We start from the raw sequence: 27011 nt of genomic DNA on the forward strand, positions 1-27011 counted from the left end.
TATTGTAATAGTTTGTTTTCATGTCTGAACAAGGAGCCGTCTCGCCTGCAGTTACTGCAAAACTCTGCAGCCAGAACTCTAACCCGCTCTAATAGGAGGACTTGTTGTATCTTTAATCATTATTGTTCACATTCGGATTTAGTTTGGATATTGAATGGATAGTATTGAAAGAACGCTTGTTTCTAGACCTGATTTGATTTGTTCTTGTATGTGGTGTTGCATGTTTGGACCACAAGGGGGCGTTTCTATGGTTTTTATGTCAGTTGAGAATAGGTCAAGGTTCGAATGGAAGAAGAAGAAAATGTTCAGTTAGGAAAACAAACGTTTATATCTCGAGTTGAAATTTTGTCGTAGTTTTACTGTCCTGTGATAGTCTTTTTTTGTATCAGTAAAAACCAGAAACACAACGAGAAGTACTGCTTCGTTTATACGAGAAGCTGATGTGGTCTTACACCCCAGCTCGGGGTCTGAGGTCTGTGGATCAGAACCTTCTGATGGTGCCGGACCAGAGGAGACGGATCCTTCCAGGCTGTGGAACCATCTTCCGCTCTCTCTGCGTTCGATGGAGTCTGTTGACGCCTTCAGAAGGAAACTCAAGACCTATTTATTGGTTCAGGTTTTTGCTTAATTGTCTTGGGGCTGTTATGATTGTCACTGAGTTGCCTTTTAAACTTATACTTGTATGTACTTCCTAACTGTGTGTTTCTGTTGGAACTGTAGAGCGCTTTGTGACTCTGGTCTGTGAAAGGCGCTGTACAAATAAAACTTACAGACTGACTTAACTAAAATATAATAAAAGGACACGTGTCAAATGAAGGGTGTTCATTTTTAAAGTAGTTTCATGTCTTTATAAAGTCTATCTGTAGAAATAATGTGTTATTACACACATTTATACTTGTAATAATATATCAATTTTACAAATACAAATGTAGAGTTAATGAAAAATAATCTTTATTTTTGTCAGCAAGATTGACTTTAACATACTTAGTTTATAAATCAAAATTAACATATTTAACATGATCATTTGTTTTTATTTATATTTCAGTTATTTTCATTTCGAAAGCTTTACTTCTTTAAAGAACATATAATAATATGTACATATTTACATAATTATACTCTTGTTGCATTAAAATGACCCATCTTATATGTGTAATTTAGCTGTAAAAGAAAAAGGGGAAAGTTTGTAGTTCCCTGAGCTGAAGTTCATCGTTTTAAGAGGAGCCAGTGGGATTCAGTTGTCTGTTCTTAAATTAAATTGAATAAAACTGCTGATTTTCTGATTTAAAGTCCAACTATTTACATACTAACATGTTCCAACATGAACATAAACCCAGAATCTGAGGCAGAACCAGAGTTAGTTCAGTTCTGAGCAGCTTTAAAGTGAATATCTGCAGATGTTTCCATGGTAACAGCTGCAGAGATTCACTGAAACATGTTCCAACATGAACATAAACCCAGAATCTGAGGCAGAACCAGAGTTAGTTCAGTTCTGAGCAGCTTTAAAGGGAATATCTGCAGATGTTTCCATGGTAACAGCTGCAGAGATTCACTGAAACATGTTCCAACATGAACATAAACCCAGAATCTGAGTCAGAACCAGAGTTAGTTCAGTTCTGAGCAGCTTTAAAGTGAATATCTGCAGATGTTTCCATGGTAACAGCTGCAGAGATTCACTGAAACATGTTCCAACATGAACATAAACCCAGAATCTGAGGCAGAACCAGAGTTAGTTCAGTTCTGAGCAGCTTTAAAGTGAATATCTGCAGATGTTTCCATGGTAACAGCTGCAGAGATTCCCTGGAACATGTTCCAACATGAACATAAACTCAGAATCTGAGGCAGAACCAGAGTTAGTTCAGTTCTGAGCAGCTTTAAAGTGAATATCTGCAGATGTTTCCATGGTAACAGCTGCAGAGATTCACTGAAACATGTTCCAACATGAACATAAACCCAGAATCTGAGGCAGAACCAGAGTTAGTTCAGTTCTGAGCAGCTTTAAAGTGAATATCTGCAGATGTTTCCATGGTAACAGCTGCAGAGATTCACTGAAACATGTTCCAACATGAACATAAACCCAGAATCTGAGGCAGAACCAGAGTTAGTTCAGTTCTGAGCAGCTTTAAAGTGAATATCTGCAGATGTTTCCATGGTAACAGCTGCAGAGATTCACTGAAACATGTTCCAACATGAACATAAACCCAGAATCTGAGGCAGAACCAGAGTTAGTTCAGTTCTGAGCAGCTTTAAAGTGAATATCTGCAGATGTTTCCATGGTAACAGCTGCAGAGATTCACTGAAATATGTTCCAACATGAACATAAACCCAGAATCTGAGGCAGAACCAGAGTTAGTTCAGTTCTGAGCAGCTTTAAAGTGAATATCTGCAGATGTTTCCATGGTAACAGCTGCAGAGATTCACTGAAACATGTTCCAACATGAACATAAACCCAGAATCTGAGGCAGAACCAGAGTTAGTTCAGTTCTGAGCAGCTTTAAAGTGAATATCTGCAGATGTTTCCATGGTAACAGCTGCAGAGATTCACTGAAACATGTTCCAACATGAACATAAACCCAGAATCTGAGTCAGAACCAGAGTACCCAAACTGTGATTCAAGTTAAACTGGTTTAGTTTGAACGAAACTTAAAGAAAAACACAGACACCAGCTCGCATGTTTCACTATATTTATATTATATCATTATCATTAAATTCAATGTAGTACCTGAAACTAACCACACAGGCTGGACAGACAGCTCTGCCCGCCCTCAACACACGGTCCCAGCAAAGAGAGAAAAGAGACAGAGAAAGGCACAAAGAGTTCTGAAACCGAGACAAGGACACAGAACGTGATGACGGGGGTCCGAAGGTGCGTAGAGACGAACACAATGAGCGAAGGAAAGACCGGGTCGGTTGGGTGGCGAGCTCTGAACGGAACCGAGAGAGAGCGACGCGAACGCGGGCCGATGGCCGGACGACAGACACAGAAAGGCACGAGTAGAAAAAGTATTTTCATCCACATTTTTCTGCTAGAACTTATGAACTTCGAGGAGGAGAGGACAGCGTGAAAAGAGCCCGAGGGAAGCTTCCTTCTTTCATCCCCCAAAATAAAAAAAAGGCACAAAGAAACTGAATCACAAGATGGAGTCCGGAAACAAGCGTTACATGGAGTAGGCATACAAAACAAAAACAGGCTTTAAAACTATTCTGACCGTCATTATTATTAATAACATTATTTCCATCCGGGTTATTCTTATTGGTACCGTCCATCCTTCCTCTCTGAAAGGGAAACAAACTCTGCGTGTTCAGGGAGAAGCACGGAGAGAAAGACAGACACGTGTGTGCCGAGTGATGCTGCTGAGGTAAGTGTTTCCTGCCCCGTCCGGCCCCAGAGCGCCGCACGCCCGCCGGCACGCACCAAACTCCATTCAAAAAACGTCTAAGTCTAACACAGAGGGACGTTAACGCACCACCGGGGCGTCCTTTCCTGAAACTGAAGGGCCTCCGGCGCGCCCCATCAACCCTTCTGTAAGTCTGCTGACATTTTCTGAGGGTGTGATTACTTTTAGATGTGAAATTTCCATCAAAAATATCTGGAAACAAAAGTGAGACACAAACAAAAAGCTTAAAACCCGCTCGTTTGAAATAAAAAGTAAAACGTAAAGAGCGACAGATTCTCACGTTAGAGGAGTTTGAGTCACTTATTGTTCAGAATTCTGCTAAAAGAAGCTTCTAACTGGTTAAAATCTCACAGGTCAGTAGTGTTTATCTTTGGTTTGACTTCCTATAAAGACTAGAAGCATCAGTAAAACCATCATCTTTAAAGCGGTTACAAGTTCAACTGAACTCCAAATAAATAAGCAGCTGAAAATGTTTTATGTGTGTTGGTAGTGATTATTCGGGGGTTACTGCATTCGTACCAGACCTGGCAACCCAAAAGTTGTAGCTTATAACGGCTCAATAGTGTTAGCAAACAGCAGCTTCTCCGGTGGTGCCGTTTCACTCGGTTTTTAACCTTTTTTAGAGACATTTCTGTCAGAAGTACCAGCAGTGGAGCTGAAAGTACCGTCAGTTCAGCTGTGCTGCGTCCTCCGGTCCAGGGGGCGGAGCTACAGCCGTCAGAACGCCGCCTCTCAGTACCTGCAGCCGCGTTCTGAGAGCTGCCGCCAAACATGGCGTCTGCGTCGCATCAAGGTCGTTTCAACCGAGTCAGAAACCTCCTTCAGAGGTCGTCACCAAACTGTTTCCATGTTTTAAAGCAGCCTGAATCTGTTGGAAACGCTCGAATAGTCGTTTAGGATCCACGAGCTTCACTCCACGATAATAATATAACCCAAATATTTAGTTAAAAAGGAGGATAAATCAAACGTATGGAAATATTTGGTTGATTGTCACCAAAACTGGTTTATTATCACCTGAGGGGGGCGCTATAGGCTGCACCACCAGCTGTAATTCAATAGAAGAAGAAGTCCTCCGAACAGGAAACAAACAACACCTGTGGTGGACATCCAGAGCTTCTCCTCAGGAGTTACTTTAATCTCTGGGAAAGAGTTTATTTCTTCGTGGGCTGCTGAGTTATTTTAACCTCTGCAGGTCAGGAGGTTGTTTTACTTCCCCTGAAGCGAGCGCATGAACCATTCTTCAACATTAACGTTAAGTTTTTTAGGTTTTTATTTTCTAAACATGAATCAGAACTGAAAACCCAGCTTATGGCTTGGTTTGTCTTAAACAAATCTGATTCATCTTTATATAAAGCTTCTGTGTATTCTTTTCCCCATTAAGTCCTGTTGAACTCTTCCTAAAGTCCGGCCTTTATCTCGTCGTCTTCCAACGACACGAACGAATAAAGTTTGCAAAAAGACGACAGAAGGTAAAAGTTTCCGGCTGGTTTGGGAGCTTTGTGGTCGAACTGGAACTAAACGACCTTCTCAGCCTTTAGTGTTCTCTGTCACGACTTCTTTAAATGTCCTCACATCTTCATGCTGTAACCGTGGCAACCGGAGAAGCCGGTTCAACCATCTAAAAACCCGAGGACGCACTTTTAATCTTTTTATTTGTGTCTCACGCTGGTGACGAACCAAAAAAAGGTGTTTTTTAGTGTTTTAGGTGGAGCTGGTCTAAAGGAGGCTGACAGGTGGAGCTGGTCTAAAGGAGGCTGACAGGTGAAGCCGGTCTAAAGGAGGCTGACAGGTGAAGCCGGTCTAAAGGAGGCTGACAGGTGAAGCTGGTCTAAAGGAGGCTGACAGGTGAAGCCGGTCTAATGGAGGCTGACAGGTGAAGCTGGTCTAAAGGAGGCTGACAGGTGGAGCTGGTCTAATGGAGGCTGACAGGTGAAGCTGGTCTAAAGGAGGCTGACAGGTGAAGCTGGTGTAAAGGAGGCTGACAGGTGAAGCTGGTCTAAAGGAGGCTGACAGGTGAAGCTGGTCTAAAGGAGGCTGACAGGTGAAGCTGGTGTAAAGGAGGCTGACAGGTGAAGCTGGTCTAAAGGAGGCTGACAGGTGAAGCTGGTGTAAAGGAGGCTGACAGGTGAAGCTGGTCTAAAGGAGGCTGACAGGTGAAGCTGGTCTAAAGGAGGCTGACAGGTGAAGCTGGTCTAAAGGAGGCTGACAGGTGAAGCTGGTCTAATGGAGGCTGACAGGTGAAGCTGGTCTAATGGAGGCTGACAGGTGAAGCCGGTCTAATGGAGGCTGACAGGTGAAGCCGGTCTAATGGAGGCTGACAGGTGAAGCTGGTCTAATGGAGGCTGACAGGTGAAGCTGGTCTAATGGAGGCTGACAGGTGAAGCCGGTCTAAAGGAGGCTGACAGGTGAAGCCGGTCTAAAGGAGGCTGACAGGTGAAGCCGGTCTAAAGGAGGCTGACAGGTGAAGCTGTGAAGCTAGGATGTGTTTGGCCTCTGGCTTATGACTCAGTTTTTCTTTAACCATAAAAGTTAAACGAATCTGATTCATCTTTATATAAAGCTTCTGTGTATTCTGGTGTTCATTGCCTTTCCCCATTAAGTCCTGTTGAACTCTTCCTAAAGTCCGCCCTTTATCTCGTCGTTTTCCAACGACACGAACGAATAGTTTGCTAAAAAGCCGACAGAAGGTAAAAGTTTCCGGCTGGTTTGGGAGCGTTGTGGTTGAACTGGAACTAAACGACCTTCTCAGCCTTTAGAAACTAAGCCAGCGGAGGCGGGGCGCTCTGGGTCTCAGACAGCAGAAGTGTGTGTTTGGCCTCTGGCCGGCGTGTACCTCTGAGGTTCGGGCTCTGCTGGCGTCACCGCTGTGAGGCGCAGCTTCTGTGGCTGACAGCTAAAGGAAATGTACGGATAGTTAGTGTTGAGGAGCGTCTCTCAGCGTCTCTGCGTCGGCTTTGTCTTCTCTCTCTGTCTCACATAGTGTTAGTACTTTTTCCTCCTCCTCCTCCTCCTCGCTAACAAAATAAAAATACTGGTTATGAATGGCTATGATGTACGCCGCCTCATCCAATCTCACTTTCACTTTCACTCACGCACACAGATGCACACATACTCCTCCGCCTCCGGCCCGCCCCTCCATCAGAAGAAGGAGTACTGGTTATCGACGGCTCGGGGGGCCCGAGCTCCGTCCCTCTCTTCCCCCTCCACAGCTTCCAGCTGGCGGAGAGGAGTGTCCCTCTCCTCCCAGTCCTCCACTCCTCCTCCACTTCCTCCGCTGCCTCCACTTCCTGCTCCTCCTGTGGCTGCCACTGTCCCCGCAGGAACTCCACCTCCTCCTCCACCTTCTCCTTCTCCACCTCCGCCTCCTCCTGCCGGCTCCGCCTCGCCTCCTCGCTCCTGGGGCGGCGTCGGAGGCGGCGGCCGGCCCGGCGGCAGCGGGGGAGGCTGAGGGGGGCTACGGGGTCTGCTGGTCAAGTCTGCAGGAGGAGAAGCGACAGACGGGAGAAACAAAAAGAGAAAGAGAGAGAAAAAAAGAGGGGAGTGAGAGAGAGAAGCGTAAATAAAAAGAGGAGGAGAGAAAAAGAGAAGTGACAGTGAGCGGCTGGTTAGGTGAAGCAGGTCTGTGGTCATGGAGTCCATGGAGTCATGGAGGCAGTCCCATTCAAGGCAAACACACGCACGTGCACACTCTCGTGCACGCTCACATGCTTGCTCACATGCAACAACAAAGTAAAAATCAAATGTATTCACTCTCCAGAGCAGCCGTTCTCACACATGAACACAGCAGAGTCACTTAAAGCAACTCTGGAGAAGTTTGTGAACCTTTAAACTTTGAGTATTAACTACAGATCATTCAGCTAACAGAAAAAAGTATTTGATGATCAACATAAAAGTCCCAAAACAAAAGGAGGAAACGCATCATTCGGACGGCCGGTGAACCGGACCAAATGAACACGGATACAGCGACAGAAAACTTACTGCTGCAGCACTGGAGAAGTTTGTGAACCTTAAAAGTAAGTGCTTCTGACTCGTTCTGAAGGACACCAACCTTTGTTATGCACATTGAAGTGTTAAACTCCTTCTTCCTGTTCCTAGGAGCATATATCAGGGCGTCTGAAGTCACCAGTAGGTGTAAAACTCCCCAAAAACACAACCCTGGTATTTATTTAGTTCCCCTTTGTTTGAAAGTTCCTCATCTAACGAGCAGTTCTGATTTTCATTTCTAAAGTACTCACTCCTTAAGTTGACTCCGCCTCCTCTACTAAGCCCCGCCTCCTCTGCTAAGCCCCGCCCACTCACATCCACCCTGCTGGACGGATGAAGCCAGCTTCTGGTGGAAATGTTCTGCTGTCAGCTGCACTGAGGAGCATGCATCTTCCATCCAGCAGCAGCCTCAGAGGATATCAGAGCCCAGAGGATAAACTCTATCTGAGGCTAATGTTCCAGCAGAGTTAGCTAAAGACTGTGGATAAACTCTATCTGAGGCTAATGTTCCAGCAGAGTTAGCTAAAGACTGTGGATAAACTCTATCTGAGGCTAATGTTCCAGCAGAGTTAGCTAAAGACTGTGGATAAACTCTATCTGAGGCTAATGTTCCAGCAGAGTTAGCTACAGACTGTGGATGAACTCTATCTGAGGCTAATGTTCCAGCAGAGTTAGCTAAAGACTGTGGATAAACTCTATCTGAGGCTAATGTTCCAGCAGAGTTAGCTAAAGACTGTGGATAAACTCTATCTGAGGCTGTTCCAGCAGAGTTAGCTAAAGACTGTGGATGAACTCTGAGGCTAATGTTCCAGCAGAGTTAGCTAAAGACTGTTAATGAACTCTATCTGAGGCTGTTCCAGCAGAGTTAGCTAAAGACTGTTAATGAACTCTATCTGAGGCTAATGTTCCAGCAGAGTTAGCTAAAGACTGTGGATGAACTCTATCTGAGGCTAATGTTCCAGCAGAGTTAGCTAAAGACTGTGGGTAAACTCTATCTGAGGCTAATGTTCCAGCAGAGTTAGCTAAAGACTGTGGATGAACTCTATCTGAGGCTAATGTTCCAGCAGAGTTAGCTAAAGACTGTGGATAAACTCTATCTGAGGCTAATGTTCCGGCAGAGTTAGCTAAAGACTGTGGATTAACTTTATCTGAGGCTAATGTTCCAGCAGAGTTAGCTAAAGACTGTTAATGAACTCTATCTGAGGCTAATGTTCCAGCAGAGTTAGCTAAAGACTGTGGATAAACTCTATCTGAGGCTAATGTTCCAGCAGAGTTAGCTAAAGACTGTGGATGTGCAGCAGCCACTTTTCCTTCTGAAGATATTTATTCATAATAAAAGCTGCAGCTGACTAAACTGTAGATGATTTGACTTCTTCTTATAACACATATTTGTTGTCAGATATCCAACTCTATGATGAGAAAGTTCTGACTGAAAGCTCTTTAACCCGTTTGACCCGGTTGGTTCTGAAGGGTCACAGCGTCGTGAAACAGAGTCTCGCTCACACACCCACCGCCACACACTCCTCCTCTCTCAGCCGAGTCCGGTCGCACTTACACACAGTCAGAGATGGGGGTTGATGGAGAGTCAGGATGGCGCGTGGTGATGACATCACAGACCGTAGGCCGACTGCCTGCCCTGTCCCGGCCTGCAAGGGATGAGCCAACGAATACAACAAGACAACGACAGAGAGGTCAGAACACGGATGGGTGCAGGTACACAGATGGAAAACACTGCCGGGTTTCTGCTTATCACTTTAAACACGACATCACTTCACATTCAGAGGTCAGGCGTGTGCAGACGAGGGGGGAAACGTCTGATACGAGCTTTAAAAAAGGTGCCAGGACGGGCTTTGGTGGTCCATACAGCAGACACACTTCTGTTCCTACAGGTTACTTTTTATGGTTTGCTATCAGAATGTTTCCTACATCAAATCAAGCATCGAGGAGGTTTTCAAGTTAATCCTTTCAACCCGACTCCTGATTCTTTGTCTCCGAAAAACCCTGAAACCTGTCATTTATGCATTTATTGGGTGTCGTTTCAACGTGTGCCGTCACTCTACAAACGATCTCTGCAGAGTTTGGTATATTCTGACTCCTCTGCACAGATTTACACAACCAACCAGCTCAAATTAAGTTTAGAAAGATGAAAAAAACTGCACAGATTCTCACCTCACAAAGCAACATACTGAGCAGTTATCTGTTGAATTAATCCAAATAAACGAAGGATACCGACACCAGAACCATTCTTTACCAAACATAAGGAAAGAAAACATGCAATCCTTCCTTTAGCTGGACGTATCACAAACCCAAAGACCACGAGAGACAAATCTGATCCATGGTGGGACTCCAGTTAACCATGAGCCGACCATACGGAGCATTTAATAAAACCCCACTGGTGCTGGATCAGTTCAACACCGCCCCGATTCTCCACCCGGCCTTCACCCTCATCTTTAAAGAGGTATGGGCCTAATTTCTTTGGAGTTGGGGTCATCTATTCCTTCAACTGGAGCCTGAGAGGCCATTTTTATGTCTAGATGACTTCTTCGTGATCCCGAAAAGAAAAGGGCCATTTACAGTCGGGCCAAAGAGGACCAAAGAGGAACAAAGATGGCCAAAGAGGACCAAAGATGAACAAAGATGGCCAAAGAGGACCAAAGATGGCCGCCAAAGAGGACCAAAGATGACCACCAAAGAGGATCAAAGATCGTCAAAGTGGAACAAAGATGGCCACCAAAGAGGATCAAAGATGGCAAAAGAAGGCCAAAGATGGGCGCCAAAGACGACCAAAGAAGCCAAAGAGGGCCAAACATGGCCGCCAAAGAGGACCAAAGAGGACCAAAGCTGGCCAAAGAGGACCAAAGATGGCCAAAGAGGACCAAAGATGGCCAAAGAGGACCAAAGATGGCCAAAGAGGACCAAAGATCGTCAAAGAGGAACAAGGATGGCCACCAAAGAGGATCAAAGATGGCCAAAGATGGCCGCCAAAGAGGACCAAAGAGGATCAGAGATGGCCACCAAAGAGGATCAAAGATGGCAAAAGAAGGCCAAAGATGGCCGCCAAAGAGGACCAAAGATGGTCAAAAAGGACCAAAGATGGCCACCACAGTGGACCACAGATCGTCAAAGAGGAACAAAGATGGCCACCAAAGAGTATCAAAGATGGCAAGAGATGGCCAAAGATGGCCGTCAAAGAGGACCAAAGACGGTAAAAGAGGACAAAAGATAGTCAAAGAGGACAAAAGATGGCCAAAGAAGACCAAAGAGGACCAAAGATGGCCGCCAAAAAGGACCAAAGAGGAACAAAGATGGCAATAGAAGGCCAAAGATGGCCGCCAAAGAGGACCAAGGAGGACCAAAGATGGTCAAACAGGACCAAAGAGGACCAAAGAGAACCAAAGATGGTCAAAGAGGACCAAAGAGGACCAAAGATGGCCGCCAAAGAGGACCAAAGATGATCAAAGAGGACCAAAGATGGCCACCAAAGAGGACCAAAGATGGCCACCAAAGAGGACCAAAGATGGCCACCAAAGAGGACCAAAGATGGCTGCCAAAGATGGCTGCCAAAGAGGACCATAGAGGACCAAAGTCTCAAACTACAGCTTGAAAATAAAACCCGACCACACAACATCTCAAACAGCTGAAATCAGAGTCCCGTCTGAGCGTTATTCTGCAGATGATTTAAATTCACAGCTGAGCACAGTGAGATTCCTCAGCTGAGGGGGACACAGATCTGTTCACGTCTCTCGGCGCTCACTCGTACCTGGCTGGCGGACAGCGGTGGCACCAACGAAGCTGATGAGCGTGACATCAGAGGCGCCGCCGGACTCCAGGGGGATCGGATGCACCCGGAAGTGCTCCAGCATGTCGAAGATGGACTGGAACCAGAGGTGCTGCACCCGGCACTGACCGTCCTCGTTCAGGGACAGACGGAGGTGCTGTGGGGAGGTCGAGCACCATCAGAATGAATGATTCACCACCATCAGAACCACAGTTTAATCCCTACGTCACCTTTTAGACATAAAACTAGGGCTGGGCGAGTTAACTCGTTAATTATTTAACGCCGATAAATGTTTTATCGCGCATTAACGCATGTTTTATTGTTGTAAAAGTCTGTTGAATGCATCACATTCACACAGTTACAGCAAACACCACGAAGCATGGAGTAATAAAATAAAGATAAACTAGCAGCTAACATCACCGCTACAGGTGTGAAGCTAACGGAGCTAACCGGCGCTACTTCCTGTTTTACTTGTTTCAACATAAAAGCACGTATTTCAAAATAAATTAAAAAAAAAAAAAAAAACTCCTGCATTTACTGCCAAGTTGAATTGTCTTCTCAGCGTAGTAGTTCCAGTCTAAAATATCACTTAAAGGCAAAACACACAACTGATAGCAGCAAGTCATTCAAGGAAACAGACAGTGGAGCGAGGCTTCTACATAAAAACTACAGAAAGATGCTGATGTTAAAAGTGTGTTTGCACAACAAATGTTATGGCACTTTCATTCATATGGCAGCACATTTAAAATAAAGCTAAATGCTAAAAGCTATACGCTACTTTTGGATTCATTTTTGGATTCTGCGTACAAATGCGATTAATCGTGATTAATCAGGGAAATCATGTGATTAATTAGACTAAACATTTTAATCGTTGCCCAGCCCTAGTTAAAATATCTGAGGAACCCTTTAGAAACATGGATTAATTATCCAGATAAGTTATTTAACCCTCCTGTTGTCCTGCGGGTCCAAAGTGACCCACCACCATGTTTAGCTGTAGAAAAAATACCTTAAACTATCTTTTTCCAACTTGAAATGTTATGACTTTTCCTAAAGGGACCCCATCATTAGAAAAAGTCAGACTTTATTTTTGTTTATGTTTCCATGTGGGCTGTACACCACTAGGGTGCAAAGATGGTCTTATGGGGCATTTTTAACCCGTGAATTATAAAAACATTTAAACACCAGAAAAAAGTTCACTGTTTTTTTCCCTTTCAATATAATTAATTCAGAAGTAATTACTTACACATTTATATAATAGCAATAATGAACCTTTATTATGTAAAAGAAAACTGAGAAAACAAGAAAACTGTTGGTCCAACTGACCAAAAAAAAAAGAAAAAGTGTAATCCTGAAAACTGGTGATTGTCTTTTTGTATTGTGTAACAAAAACTACATGATAAAAAATGTATTGAATTGAGTTGAATAGATAAATAACAGGTGGTTTCATCATACTAAATAGATTTTGGGTTTAAAATTCAATTAAGTTGCTTTATTTTGGGGCTTTGGTAGGACAAGGGGAGTAAACACAATGTTAGACTGCACAAAGGGTTAAACATGTTTACTTGTTAATAAAATTATTTATTTTTTTTTTAATTCTTATTCAGTCAAAAATTACTTGTATAAATTGATCCTCCAATAGATCATTATCAGGGATGAATTTGGAGCGTATCGGGAGGTGGGGGTAACTGTGACATAAAGCAATAAAAACACCCGGTAACAGGATGTATTTTCTGGGATCGGGCGTCTCGTTCCCGCTCCGTTCGCTCCGTTCCTCACACAGAGGAACAGCTGGACTCACCTTGGCCTTGCCCTGGAAGTTGAAGGTGAGGACGTATTCTCCGCGCCGCGTCTCGCTCTGGCGAACCAGAAACACGCCGTGGCTCGCCGGGCCTCCGGCCAGCACCAGCTGAGCGGCTTTGAGGCGCGACAGCGTGCCGTGGAACCACTGACACTCGCTGAGCGGGTGCTCCACCGCCTCAGCGGTCGCCACGTCCGAGAACAGGAAGGACCCTAAACGTGGGTGGGGGGGCAGGGTTAATGCTGACCAGCTAAAGGAACCCAACTTTGGAACATTGGTTTAATCCAACAGCGATTTAAGGCGAGACACTACAGGTGAATAGGGTAATATTTTAAAATAATAGACATCACCATGAAACTTCCTCATTTGATTACTTATACAAGTATGAAAAAAATGAGGAAATTAGGCATTATCTCATCAAATTTGCATATATTTCCGGGAAGATAGATCTGAACACACGATAAAGCCAGGTGCAAAATTTTCTTTTCATTTTGTTTACACACAAAATGAAAAGAAAATTACAGAGGGATTTCAGGATATCTGCTTTCATTTCCTAGGAAATCAAAATATACTGTCCATAGCCTAAAAAACATCGATTTTCGCCATATTTTTTTAAAATAATGTGACATAAATCAGGCCAGGAAAGATTTATCAACAAATCCTTCTGTAAATATCTTCAGAATACTGTTAAGTGTATAACTGGAAAGTTTGGTGTTAGCAGGCTGAGATATTGATACTGGACAAAGCTCGGCATGGCGCGTTGGAATGCTAACTTTTTGGTAAATTCGGGCGAAACATACTGCAGCGAGCAAACAAAATGTAATAAAATAAACATTTTAATTTATGTTTTCAACGTTTTCTTTATAGCAGGTTGAAAGAACACATATTGAAGGAGTAAACTGGCCCAAAATCTCCAAATTAACCATGAAAAATCCTTGTTTTTGCTGCCATGTCTGGCCTTAAACAAACATCAGGTGTTGGTGAACGCTGATAAAGTTTAATTTAAAATTTAACATTTAAGTTTGAGATGATCCAGGTTCCCTCAGCTCCAAGTGAAGCTTCAGTCCCACATTAAGCTGGATTAAGTCATATTTATCTGATAGATTCCAGTTTGTTTGTGTAAATGAAGAAGCTTCCTGTCACACCAGAGGAAGTCATGGAGTTCCTCAGGGTTCTGCGCTTTCTAAAGTTCACCCAAACTCTAGACTCTAGAGTCTGAGTTTGAATGTTGCGTTTGAGAACAAAAACTAAAACTCAGCAGATTTTACGAGCGATGGTGAGGCGTAAATATAAGATTCTCCACCCTGAAAGTATTCCGTCCCCTCAGAAGTCGGTTCCTTTCTGAAAGTAGCTCCCTAGTCCTTTGGATCCTGGTTCCTTCAAACCGAACTCACCTGTAGCATCGGGCGTCTCAGCGAAAGGCGTGCCCAGACTGGCTCCGCCTCCTCCGATAATCCTGCCGTCCGGTTCGTCCAGAGGGGCTCGAGGTGGGAGCTCCGGGGGGAGGGGGTCCATCAGCGGCGAGGAGCCCCCGATACCTCCATAACACACTGCGAGCAGAGAGAACCGCAGAGGTTAGCAAACACACTCATTTATATCAGCGCCACGGAGCCGGTGGGAAGAGATTAGCCTCCATGCATGTTGCTACGTGATATTTATCTGATATAAAGCTGCCAGTTTCCTCAGAACAGCTGATCACAGGTCAAACTAACCCACAGCTGAGGGGCGGAACTTTCCGGTAATCTGTAGCAGGTCCCGTCTGGTTTGATTTAAAGGGATAGTCCGCCACTTTTGACATGAAGCTGTATAACATCCCATATCAGCAACATCATTTATGAACATTTTCTTACCCCCTGCTGCGTCCTGTGAGCAGAGTCACAAAATGGTTCTCCAGGAAAAAGTCAGACCTCACAATCTCTTGGCCCTATTTTCTCTCCCTTCATATCACTGCCTGCCGCCGCCTGCCGACAGCCGCGCCTGTTACGGTGTTTGCTGCTCGCTCTGTGCTTCGGTCTGCACGGTCTGCACAGCAGGCAGTGATACGATACATTACAAGTAAGGCTGAAACTCACTGAGGCGTTACGCAAGTTAACATCTCGGCAAACCTCTATCGAGCAATCAGAATCAGGATAATCGAGGGATGGCATCCAAGTTCCCCTTAGAAACCATGACGGTCCAGAAGGATGTAAACCAAAAGATTGTTTATCAAAGGAAGAGTGCTTACTCCAAACTAAAAACCTGTCAGTCTTCATGTCAACAACCAGGAGCTTCGTGATTCATTTCAAACTGACGTAAAGTCGCAGGAGTTTTTGCTATTCTCTGCATGTTAGCTCGCTCCGTTAGCTCGCACAGTTAGCTCACACCATTAGCTCGCTCCGTTAGCTAGCACAGTTAGCTCGCACAGTTAGCTCGCTCCGTTAGCTTGCTCCGTTAGTTTGCCCAGTTAGCACGCGCCATTAGCTCGCTCCGTTAGCTTGCTCTGTTAGCTTGCCCAGTTAGCTCGCCACAGTTAGCTTGCTCCGTTAGTTTGCCCAGTTAGCTCGCGCCATTAGCTCGCTCTGTTAGCTTGCTCCGTTAGCTCACGCCATTAGCTCGCTCCGTTAGCTAGCACAGTTAGCTCGCACAGTTAGCTCGCTCCGTTAGCTTGCTCCGTTAGTTTGCCCAGTCAGCTCGCACAGTTAGCTCGCTCTGTTAGCTTGCTCCGTTAGTTTGCCCAGTTAGCACGCGCCATTAGCTCGCTCCGTTAGCTTGCTCTGTTAGCTTGCCCAGTTAGCTCGCCACAGTTAGCTTGCTCCGTTAGTTTGCCCAGTTAGCTCGCGCCATTAGCTCGCTCTGTTAGCTTGCTCCGTTAGTTTGCCCAGTTAGCTCGCCACAGTTAGCTTGCTCCGTTAGTTTTCCCAGTTAGCTAGCCACGTTAGCTCGCACAGTTAGTTCGCGCCATTAGCTCGCACAGTTAGCTCGCGCCATTAGCTCGCACAGTTAGCTCACGCCATTAGCTCGCTCCTTTAGCTCGCTCCGTTAGTTTGCCCAGTTAGCTCGCACAGTTAGCTCGCACAGTTAGCTTGCTCCGTTAGTTTGCTCAGTTAGCTCGCCACGTTAGCTCGCACAGTTAGCTCGCGCCATTAGCTCGCTCCGTTAGATTGCTCCGTTAGTTTGCCCAGTTAGCTCGCACAGTTAGCTCGCACAGTTAGCTTGCTCCGTTAGTTTGCTCAGTTAGCTCGCCACGTTAGCTCGCACAGTTAGCTCGCGCCATTAGCTCGCTCCGTTAGCTTGCTCCGTTAGCTCGCACAGTTAGCTCGCAGAGTTAGCTTGCTCCATTAGTTTGCCCAGTTAGCTCGCCACGTTAGCTCGCACAGTTAGCTCGCCCCGTTTTGGTGGTTCTTTGTGTGGTTTGCCTGAAGTGCTGAATTAGCAGAAGCAGTAAAGTGGACTTCGCTGTTTTATGTTCACACCCGTATAATCACTTGAAGTTTGAATTGTGTTTCCTTTGAATGAAATTTAGTTTTTACTAAATTAGAAACGTTTCAGGGAGCCACACAAGCTGGAGGATCTCTGCCGATCTGGAGATTTAAACATTTTTGGATTTTTAAGCTGAAGATCCAGTCGACACGCGACAGATATTCACTCACCGATCTCAGGTGTCCCGCTGATGTCCAACGGCCCTCCAGACACACCTTCAGCATCTTCCTGTTCACTGTGGCAGACGGGAGGTGGTCAGAACCATCAGAACCATCAGAACCACACATCTATCTGAGAGCTTTGTGTTTCCTCTGGTGAATCCATCATTACCTGAGACAGATGCCGTTCCTGATGTCGCCCAGCCAGGCTCGCATCTGAACAGCATCTCGTGTTTCGATCACGTACTGGGCCGACCCGTCGAGCTGCGAAAGCAGAAGAATTCATTCATCCAACTTAAACATAACCCCAGACCCACCTGCTTCCTGTGGGAAAGAACGTTTGGATGTTTTCTAAAATGCAGTTAAACTAGTTTCAAACTTTATTTAACAGACAGGAAAAACTCTATCTGAGGCTAATGTTCCAGCAGAGTTAGCTAAAGACTGTGGATGTGCAGCAGCCACTTTTCATCCCACCATTTTAACAACTTGCTCCAGTTCAACGCTGGACTGAAGAAACTGAGCCACAAAGAGGGATCAGTTCCAACTCTCAGAGCAGGGAAATGGAAGCATCTGAGAAATAACTCCTCATGGTTTATTTATTGATTTATTTTCTCCTTTCGCAGCAGCTAACGCTAACAGCTTAGCTAATGAAGGTGACGTACACCAGCTTCTAAGGAGTTGTTGCTGTTCCTTTAGCAGCAGCTAACGCTAACAGTTTAGCTAATGAAGATGACGTACACCAGCTCCTAAGGAGTTATTGCTGTTCCTTTAGCAGCAGCTAACGCTAACAGCTTAGCTAATGAAGGTGACGTACACCAGCTTCAAAGGAGTTATTGCTGTTCCTTTAGCAGCAGCTAACGCTAACAGCTTAGCTAATGAAGGTGACGTACACCAGCTTCTAAGGAGTTGTTGCTGTTCCTTTAGCAGCAGCTAACGCTAACAGCTTAGCTAATGAAGATGACGTACACCAGCTCCTAAGGAGTTGTTGCTGTTCCTTTAGCAGCAGCTAACGCTAACAGCTTAGCTAATGAAGGTGACGTACACCAGCTTCTGAGGAGTTATTGCTGTTCCTTTAGCAGCAGCTAACGCTAACAGCTGAGCTAATGAAGATGATGTACACCAGCTCCTAAGGAGTTGTTGCTGTTCCTTTAGCAGCAGCTAACGCTAACAGCTTAGCTAATGAAGGTGACGTACACCAGCTTCTAAGAAGTTATTGCTGTTCCTTTAGCAGCAGCTAACGCTAACAGCTTAGCTAATGAAGGTGACGTACACCAGCTTCTAAAGAGTTATTACTGTTCCTTTAGCAGCAGCTAACGCTAACAGCTTAGCTAATGAAGGTGACGTACACCAGCTTCTAAGGAGTTATTGCTGTTCCTTTAGCAGCAGCTAACGCTAACAGCTTAGCTAATGAAGGTGACGTACACCAGCTTCTAAGGAGTTGTTGCTGTTCCTTTAGCAGCAGCTAACGCTAACAGCTTAGCTAATGAAGATGACGTACACCAGCTTCTAAGGAGTTATTGCTGTTCCTTTAGCAGCAGCTAACGCTAACAGCTTAGCTAATGAAGGTGACGTACACCAGCTTCTATGGAGTTATTGCTGTTCCTTTAGCAGCAGCTAACGCTAACAGCTTAGCTAATGAAGATGACGTACACCAGCTTCTAAGGAGTTATTGCTGTTCCTTTAGCAGCAGCTAACGCTAACAGCTTAGCTAATGAAGGTGACGTACACCAGCTTCTAAGGAGTTATTGCTGTTCCTTTAGCAGCAGCTAACGCTAACAGCTTAGCTAATGAAGATGACGTACACCAGCTCCTAAGGAGTTATTGCTGTTCCTTTAGCAGCAGCTAACGCTAACAGCTTAGCTAATGAAGGTGACGTACACCAGCTTCTAAGGAGTTATTGCTGTTCCTTTAGCAGCAGCTAACGCTAACAGCTTAGCTAATGAAGGTGTCGTACACCAGCTTCTAAGGAGTTATTGCTGTTCCTTTAGCAGCAGCTAACGCTAACAGCTTAGCTAATGAAGATGACGTACACCAGCTTCTAAGGAGTTGTTGCTGTTCCTTTAGCAGCAGCTAACGCTAACAGCTTAGCTAATGAAGGTGACGTACACCAGCTTCTAAGGAGTTATTACTGTTCCTTTAGCAGCAGCTAACGCTAAAAGCTTAGTTAATGAAGGTGACGTACACCAGCTTCTGAGGAGTTATTGCTGTTCCTTTAGCAGCAGCTAACGCTAACAGCTGAGCTAATGAAGATGATGTACACCAGCTCCTAAGGAGTTGTTGCTGTTCCTTTAGCAGCAGCTAACGCTAACAGCTTAGCTAATGAAGGTGACGTACACCAGCTTCTAAGGAGTTATTACTGTTCCTTTAGCAGCAGCTAACGCTAAAAGCTTAGCTAATGAAGGTGACGTACACCAGCTTCTGAGGAGTTATTGCTGTTCCTTTAGCAGCAGCTAACGCTAACAGCTTAGCTAATGAAGGTGACGTACACCAGCTCCTAAGGAGTTATTGCTGTTCCTTTAGCAGCAGCTAACGCTAACAGCTGAGCTAATGAAGATGATGTACACCAGCTTCTAAGGAGTTATTGCTGTTAATTTCTCCTTTAGCAGCAGCTAACGCTAACAGCTTAGCTAATGAAGGTGACGTACACCAGCTTCTCAGGAGTTATTGCTGTTCCTCTCTGAAAGATGAACATTATTGTTCCCACATTACTTTGTTAGCTGAAGCTTTCTAGCTAAACGGTTCCGTTCTGTAACTCATCAACCTGCAGCTGTGTGGATAAGGTGTGTTTCCAACACAACACCGGGCCTCTCCTCGCTCTCGGTGTGCTAACGTTACATTATCGTCATGTTTCTGATAAAGATGGAGGTCTCCCAGTACGACTGTTTAATGAGGTTAATATATCCAAAGTGCTTAAACGCAGTAATTAACGGTGCACATGCGTTACTACGAGTTATGCTGCGTACATCTCCGGCTTGGTCCATCACTGTTGATGAGGAAGCATTGTTTGCTAGCATCTGCTGCTAGCTTACAGCTACACTGCTAACCTGTTTCCCTCTGGGATCAACAGAGGAACTATCTGTATCTGTAGGAGAGCTCAATGGTTGGTTGAACCTCTCTGGTGGTTCCTTGAGTCAAGTTCAAACTAAAACCTGATTAAACCAACAGGTATTTGGACCAAAGCCTCTCGTACATCTAACTAAGATCTCAAAGAATTCTGTCAGAGTGTTACAAATAAGGGCAGAACCTTTTCTTATAGCGCCGTCAGGTGGAATGAAACGTCTGTTTTCCATAAAAAGACTCCTGACTGAGTGTGTGGGGGGGTATTACAGAGCGAGAGAGAGCCCTAAGTGAGGGTAAAAGGGTGGGTGACCCCTCCCGGGTGGTCACCTGCAGCAGAAACGTGTTCTCCTTGTCGGGGACCTCCAGCGCCGTGGTGCTCCTCACGTCCACGATGGAGCAGCAGGGGACGGTCAGCCGGGGCTTCGACGACTGAGCAGAAAAAAAACAGGATTTTACCATCGAGTCATGCAAAGTTTAAACTACCAAGTCGCTGTTTTGATCCACACTTTCAGGTACTTTGAAGCTTCAAACATCCGGCATCAATAAACCTTCTTCAGCTTCTTTCTAAAGGTCGGATGAACGTGGTCTTTACCTTTTAACCTTTTAACTTTTTAAGCAGTTTAACAAACAAGATTCAAGACGCTACAGGTGAATAGGGTAATATTTTAAAATAATAGATATCACCATGAAACTTCCTCAGTTGATTACTTATACAAGTATGAAAAAAACATGTATTACAAAATGCACATGTAATTTAAATGTTTGATTATGCAAATGAGGCATAATCTCGTTAAATATGCGCAAATTTGCATTTATTTCTGGGAAGATAGATCTGAACATATGATAAAGCCAGGTGTAAAAGTCTTTTTTCATTTTGTTTACACGCTAAATGAAAAGAAAATTACAGAGGGATTTCAGGATATCTGCTTTAATTTCCTGGGAAATCAAAATATACTGTCCATAGCCTAAAAAACATCGATTTTTGCCATATTTTTGGATTATAATGTCACATAAATCAGACCAGGAATGATTTATCAACAAATCCTTCTGTAAATATCTTCAGAATACTGCTAAGTGTATAACTGGAAAGTTTGGTGTTAGTAGGTGCTCCATAGGCTGAGATATTGATACTGGAAAAATACAAAAAAATGATTATTAGAAAACAGCATTTAAAGATTTAAATAGGGGAATTCAATACATTTGTATTAGAAACAGACATAATAAATGCTCAGGCCCTTAGTAATACTAATATAGAATAAAATAATGTTATTAATAAAGAATACAAGCTCAATACAGTGAATGCAGCGTGAGAACAGCAGTGTTGCAGGAGATGAGAGATAATTTATGACGTTCTAATGCACAAATAACCGCCTGGATGCGACCCGTGGGAAGCTGCTGCGTGCACAGATTTTATCTGCCGACAAGAGCGTGCACGTGACCGATCTGAGCTGACGAGCGCTGCCATTGGCCGGTGTCCACACACCACAAAATAAAGAAGAAACGGGAGAAATATCCAGCACAGAGCTGCGTCTCTGCACAGAAATACACCAAAGCACACACGAGAGGATAAATTTCATCCATCAAAGATGGAGATATCACATCATTTTGAATTATTCAGCTCCATTTGTTTGGTTTATCTCATATTATTCGTAGGGCTGGGCAACGATTAAAATGTTTCATCTAATTAATCGCATGATTTCCCTGATTAATCACGATTAATCACATTTGTACGCAAAATCCAAAAATGAATCCAAAAGTAGCGTATAGCTTTTAGCATTTAGCTTTATTTTAAATGTGCTGCCATATGAATGAAAGTGCCATAACATTTGTTGTGCAAACACACTTTTAACATCAGCATCTTTCTGTAGTTTTTATGTAGAAGCCTCGCTCCACTGTCTGTTTCCTTGAATGACTTGCTGCTATCAGTTGTGTGTTTTGCCTTTAAGTGATATTTTAGACTGGAACTACTACGCTGAGAAGACAATTCAACTTGGCAGTGTTTACAGATGACTTTGGTTCTGTCCACTCCGCCGTCTGGAAGAACTTTAACATGAAAATGGCCGAGTAAAAGTTCCGTACCCTTCTCCATGTTTGGTGGATCCGCCGATTACTTTCTTTTCCTGTTCCACAGCAGACAGCAGCAGACTTTTACAGAATAAAAGCCTGTGAACAACAGACTTTTACAAAATAAAAGCCTATAGGGGCTATAGTCCTCGCTGGAGCTGGCCCCGGTTCGAGTCCTGCATCGGACGGCCCTGTGCTGCATGTTGTTCCCCCTCTCTCTGCCCCCTGCTTCCTGTCTCTCTGAACTTTCCATTAAAAGGCACAAAAGTCCCAATTTTTTATTTTAAAAAACAAACAAACAAACAAACAAAAAATCTATAAATAAAACCTGCGTTAATGCGCGATAAAATATTTATCGGCATTAAATAATTAACGCGTTAACGTGAAAAATAACGACTGAACTCGCCCAGCCCTGCTTTAAACCTTTCGTGTCTTTTTTGAATACATACGGTTTGTGAACCAAAGTGCATTTTTATCTTTTATTGATGAGACGAGCGAGATTAATATGACCTGAGTGTTTGTTATGAACCATGTAGGATTAAAAGAGTAAAACTGGCCTCGGCTGTTACTCCTTCAGATATAAGATTTAAAATAAAAACGTCCGCTGACGTGTTTTTGACAGTAAAATCAGACTTTTACAAAATAAAACCTGCGTTAATGCGCGATAAAATATTTATCGGCGTTAAATAATTAACGAGTTAACTCGCCCAGCCCTACTTATCTCCTATTATTCTGTTTTACACGGTGTGTGTTGAGCTGTTTTCATGCTTTACAGAAAGGAGGAGAACTTACTTTTGGTGGAATGAAGAACTCCAGGTAGTACTCCTCTCCCCGCTCGCCGCCCTCTCGGTCCCTCTCTTTGAGGACCAGGCGGCATTTATGCCAGCGCCCCCCCCTCCAGGGCACATTGCCGCCGCTGGCCAGAGGCGCCGCCGTTCCCACCGGGGCGGCGGAGGACGAAGCTGAAGCGGCGTTGTTGTTGTCGGTGGCGTGATGCAGCAGGCCGAACGAGAAGCCGGAGAAGCCGTGGCTCCCGCTCAACTCGTCGTTGGACGAGCTGACGCTGACCCCGCCCTCCCGCACCAGCCGGCCCACCTTCCTGGGCGGGCCCATGGCGGCGGCGCTGCTCGGCGGCAGCGTGGAGGAGGCCGAGTGCGAGCCGGCGGCGTTGGGCGTGAGGACGGGAGGAGGGGACCGCGACAGCCGGAGTTTCTCCAGGCGATGGCTCCACTTGTCCTTCTCGCCTCCCTCGCCGTTGCTCCGCCGCCGGTCGCGGGCGGCCTCCGACAGAGACAGAGAGGTGGCGCTGCTGGAGGACGAGGGCGGCAGGGAGGAGGAGGAGGAGTGGGGGAGGGAGAGGGGCATGGAGAGGGACACGGGCATGGAGGAGGTGGGCGTGGGGGGCTGCGTGCCAGAGTTTCTCTTGGAGGCGGAGCCCAGGCTGGCGTCCTGGACGCCCATGGTGTAGCTGTAGCTGGAGGGCAGCTGGCTCTGAGCGGCGTCGCTGGAGGAGCTGCGCCAGTGCAGGATGCCGCGCACGCTCCCGCGCACGCTGCGGCCCACGCTGCGCAGCGAGAAGCGCTTCTTCAGCTTGTTCTTGGAGGAGTTGGGCGTGCCGTTGCCCTTGGCGCCGGGCGGAGGAGTGACGGAGGAGGGAGGAATCTGAGGAGTGTGGGAGGCGTCCGCGCGGTCCACCTCTGAGGACTCTGCGTCCTGCTCGTCCGGCTCCGCCTCCTCCCCGACCGACGCCGCCCCGAGCCAGCTGTCCTCCTCCTCCTCCACGGGGGCCTCCCCGTTCCCCGGGCCCGGCGCGGCGCCCCTGTCCTCGCGCCTCCCGTTGTTGCCCCCCACCGAGGAGCAGCAGGACGACGATGAGGACGGGGGCAGCACCTGACCCTGCGCGTAGGAATCCTGAAACCTGTCCCCGCCGCGGCTCGCCAGCACCAGCCGCGGCGGCGCCGGCTTGGACGCGGCCCGGGTCGCGTTGGCGGGGGGGCACGGGAGGACGGCCCCCGCGGTCACCGACAGCGGCGAGATGGCTTCCTCTTCCAGGGAGGTGGCGTCAGACGCGGGAGCCCAGCTCACCATGTCCTCGCGCCCCGACGCACAGTTGGGCGGCAGCGCCCCCTCCAGCTCGCTCTGGAAGTGGCGAACGAAGCGGTCCGTGAAGCGCCGGCAGAAGGCGGCGGCCGAGTCCGCCGTGTAGTGCGGGTTCTCCAGAAGGAAAGCCCGAAAGTGGCGTGCAAAGTCGCCGGCTGCGACGCGGGCGTGGAGCTCACAGAATTCGGTCCAGCTCAGGGAGGGCGAGGGAGACGGCGTGGGGGTGTCGGACAGCGAGGACGGGTGAGCCTGGGGGGGAGGACTCACCAGGGGCGGGAGAGGGGGGGGCCGGGAGGACAGAGGCAGCAGGGAAGGAGACGGAGGGGACGGAGACGGGGAGGGGGAGGGAGGTAAAGGGGAGGAGTTGGCCGCCCGGGGGCTGGGCGGGGTCAGAAGAGAGCCGTTCATCCTGCTCAAAGGCCGGGGCGCCGACCGACTGCGGAGCGCCAAATCACCCCCCGAGAGGCTGCACAGCTGGGGCAAATAACTGGGGTAAATAACCGGGGCAAACAGCACGAACGAGTGTGAACTGAGGTGCTGCGCTCAGCCCCGCCGGACCCATGCAAGACGGGCTTCAAAAAAGGTCAAATATCTCCAGCCGTCCGCTGTTCGCTACATTATTTTAGGATTGTTTCGTCCTATTTCACTTCAACACGAAAAGAAGAGCCTGAAACAGGCGGCAGGCGGGAGAAGGTTTGATGAATGCGATTCACAAGGTCGGTCCCATCTTCACCGTCTGACATACACCCGGAGAGGCACGACCACATCCTGGAGGAGACAGAAGAAGAAAATCAGCAAAAAGTCTGACAGCAAAGCACACAAAGGATAAAAAGGACTGACGTTAGCTCAATATTTACCCATTAAAAGCACCCCGAAAGATTCAAATAATGATCCAAACCATGAAGTGATCATCAGAACCGCTGCAGATTAGATTTCTGTCTCAAACAGTCAAAGCCAGCGACCACACGATGACACCGTAACATTTTCAGACTCAACTTTTCAGTCGTCTGAGGACAGTCAGAGCTCCTAAAACTATTCCTGAGGAAATAACCAGCAGATTCACACACGATGGGACATTTTTCTGACGTTTTCACGGCTGTGGAAGCTCTGCACAATCATCCAGGAGCATTACAACTAACTAAAGTTTATTTATCCTCATCCACAGCTCGGATTATTTAACATTAGATGCGTTTGGTGGCGTTTTACTTTGATTTATTGTGTGAAAAATACATTTAAAATCCCCTCTGCAAAAACTAACATGACCACAAAATGTAAGAAGAATTTAAAACCAGGTTTTAAACAAGTGTTCATTTTCCTGCTGGGAAATCCGTGCACGTTGAGCCGTGTCAGGGTGTATACAGGTATAAACAAGTTCAATTTAAGACCTTTTAATACCGCTTCTAAATGAAATTTAAGACCAAACGTACGATGGAAATACCAAGTAAACACACTGACAGCATGGTAAAATGACGGTTGAGTTTAAGAACATCGGCTAAATGTGTGTCATGCGAAAAGATCACAAAAATGTCATCACTGTCCTAAATTAAATTTATTACAATATTTTCAGAACATTTAAGTCCCATGAACAAATGTTTATAAAATCAAGTAAATATATTTAAAAATAAATAAATACTGTTCCTTTAGAGCAAAAAGAAAAATACACAAATATTTAAGACCCATGCAATCTGAATTTAAGACAATTTAATACTTTTTAAGGTCTTATTTTCAGGAAAATTGATTTAAGACTTTTTAAGACTTTTTAAGGACCCGCGGCCACCCTGCGTGTGCATCCTGACCTGCAGCTTTATGGAATAAACTTTCAGGTTATTTCACAGGTATAACGGTTCCATTTCCAGTCCAACTCAACCAAAGCTGAGCACAGGATCAATAAAATGCTCAGTGGTACTTTTTTTAAGCTCAAGTGTTATTTGATCTTCTTCATTTTCTTAACAGAAATAAACTTTTTAGTAAGTTTGAACTGTTGCATTGTTTTTTTTCTTACCACACCACTCTTTTTTCTTTTATTTGGTTGCATATTTCTCCCTCTACAGAGAATAGAATAGAAGTACTTTATTCATCCCAGCTGGGAAATTACTTTGCAGTTGCAGCATACAGACAAGGTTATAAATAAAAATTAAATAGAATATAGAAATGCTATAAAATGCTATAAATGCCGTAAAATATGAATGCAACTTAAAAGCAGTACTAGAAGAGATTCAGTTCATTAACAACTAACTAAAGTTGATTTATCCTCATCCACAGCTCGGATTATTTAACATTAGATGCGTTTGCTGGCGTTTTATTTTGATTTATTGTGTGAAAAATACATTTAAAATCCCCTCTGCAAAAACTAGCATGTCCAAAAATTGTAAGAAGAATTGAAAACCAGGTTTTAACAATTTTCCTGCAGGGAAATCCGTGCACATTGAGCCGTGTGCATCCTGCTCTGCAGCTTTATGGAATAAACTTTCAGGTTATTTCACAGGTATAACGGTTCCATTTCCCCCCCATTACAGTAACCTCAGCAGCATTTCCACACGGGTGTTGCTTGCTTCTGCTTTAATAAAGGACCTGAGTGCAGGATGAGAAGGAAGAACTGCTAACTTCATGTTTGTGGAGCAGAAAGCTGCGTTAAATGTGCGAGTCTTTCAGCTCTTTAACGTTAGCCAGCTAACAGCTAACAGTAGCCACCGAATAGCTCGGACCCGCCGCTCATTAGCATCTGCATTGGGCAGCGCTGGTTATTTATAACCGGTTTGGTGGTGGCTGATATTAGGTGTCTCTCAAATTGAACCACATATTGAATCATCCGGCGGCAGCCAACGCCAAAACATTCTCAACCAGCTAAGCTAACAGTTAGCCAGCTAGCTAGCTAGCTATTAATAAATCAGCTAACTTAGCTATCAACAGTGAACTGTGTGACCCGTTACCTGTACATCCCAGCCCGGCGTGTTCATCTTCACACATTTCAGCATCCTCTCTGAGCACATAACGGGACCAGCATTTCCCCAAAGGTTGTTGTTGTTGTTGTTGCTAAATATGAATATTGCTATGCCTTGCCTGGAGCCGTTCTTCTCGTACTGGCTCTGTTCTCGCGATATTTGCGGTGAGGTCGGTGAGTGCAGCGTCGGGTATGGAAGTTTTTCTGTGCCATCAGAGTTTGAATACGAGAATTTCTAATATCGAATTTTTAAAGCATCAAAATCAGACTCTGA

The 27011-nt window shown here is 45.5% G+C and overlaps 2 protein-coding genes across 3 annotated transcripts in view; one reads left to right on the forward strand and one right to left on the reverse strand.

The window, feature by feature from the left end:
* Positions 1-27011, forward strand: part of LOC142370785 (NLR family CARD domain-containing protein 3-like) — a 390613-nt gene that overhangs the window by 329038 nt on the left and 34564 nt on the right. The gene's annotated exons all lie outside the window — the stretch shown is intronic.
* Positions 2668-26887, reverse strand: sh2b1 (SH2B adaptor protein 1). Of its 2 annotated transcripts, XM_075453262.1 has the most exons (10): positions 26727-26887; positions 22489-24564; positions 19960-20061; positions 16745-16836; positions 16585-16649; positions 14350-14505; positions 12956-13167; positions 11140-11314; positions 8935-9025; positions 6751-6871 (listed from the first exon to the last, which is right to left on the reverse strand). In XM_075453262.1, exons 2-10 carry the CDS (start codon positions 24202-24204, stop codon positions 6850-6852), a joined length of 2631 nt encoding a protein of 876 aa, XP_075309377.1. In that variant the 5' UTR covers positions 24205-24564; positions 26727-26887; the 3' UTR covers positions 6751-6849. The 2 variants fall into 2 exon arrangements, with proteins under 2 accessions (XP_075309376.1, XP_075309377.1); XM_075453261.1 differs by lacking the exon at positions 8935-9025 and having other exon boundaries at positions 2668-6871.

The sequence above is a fragment of the Odontesthes bonariensis genome, chromosome 21 (genome assembly GCF_027942865.1).
Source record: "Odontesthes bonariensis isolate fOdoBon6 chromosome 21, fOdoBon6.hap1, whole genome shotgun sequence".
Classification (NCBI taxonomy): Eukaryota; Metazoa; Chordata; class Actinopteri; order Atheriniformes; family Atherinopsidae; genus Odontesthes; species Odontesthes bonariensis.

Excerpts from the sequence above, each read along its gene's own strand:
- sh2b1 (XM_075453261.1), bottom strand. The coding sequence starts at position 24,204 with ATGAACGGCTCTCTTCTGACCCCGCCCAGCCCCCGGGCGGCCAACTCC. Across the intron at positions 13,168-14,349 it reads TGAGACGCCCGATGCTACAG|GGTCCTTCCTGTTCTCGGAC; the intron begins GTGAGTTCGGTT and ends ACCCACGTTTAG. Across the intron at positions 11,315-12,955 it reads ACTTCCAGGGCAAGGCCAAG|CACCTCCGTCTGTCCCTGAA; the intron begins GTGAGTCCAGCT and ends ACCTCCCCACAG.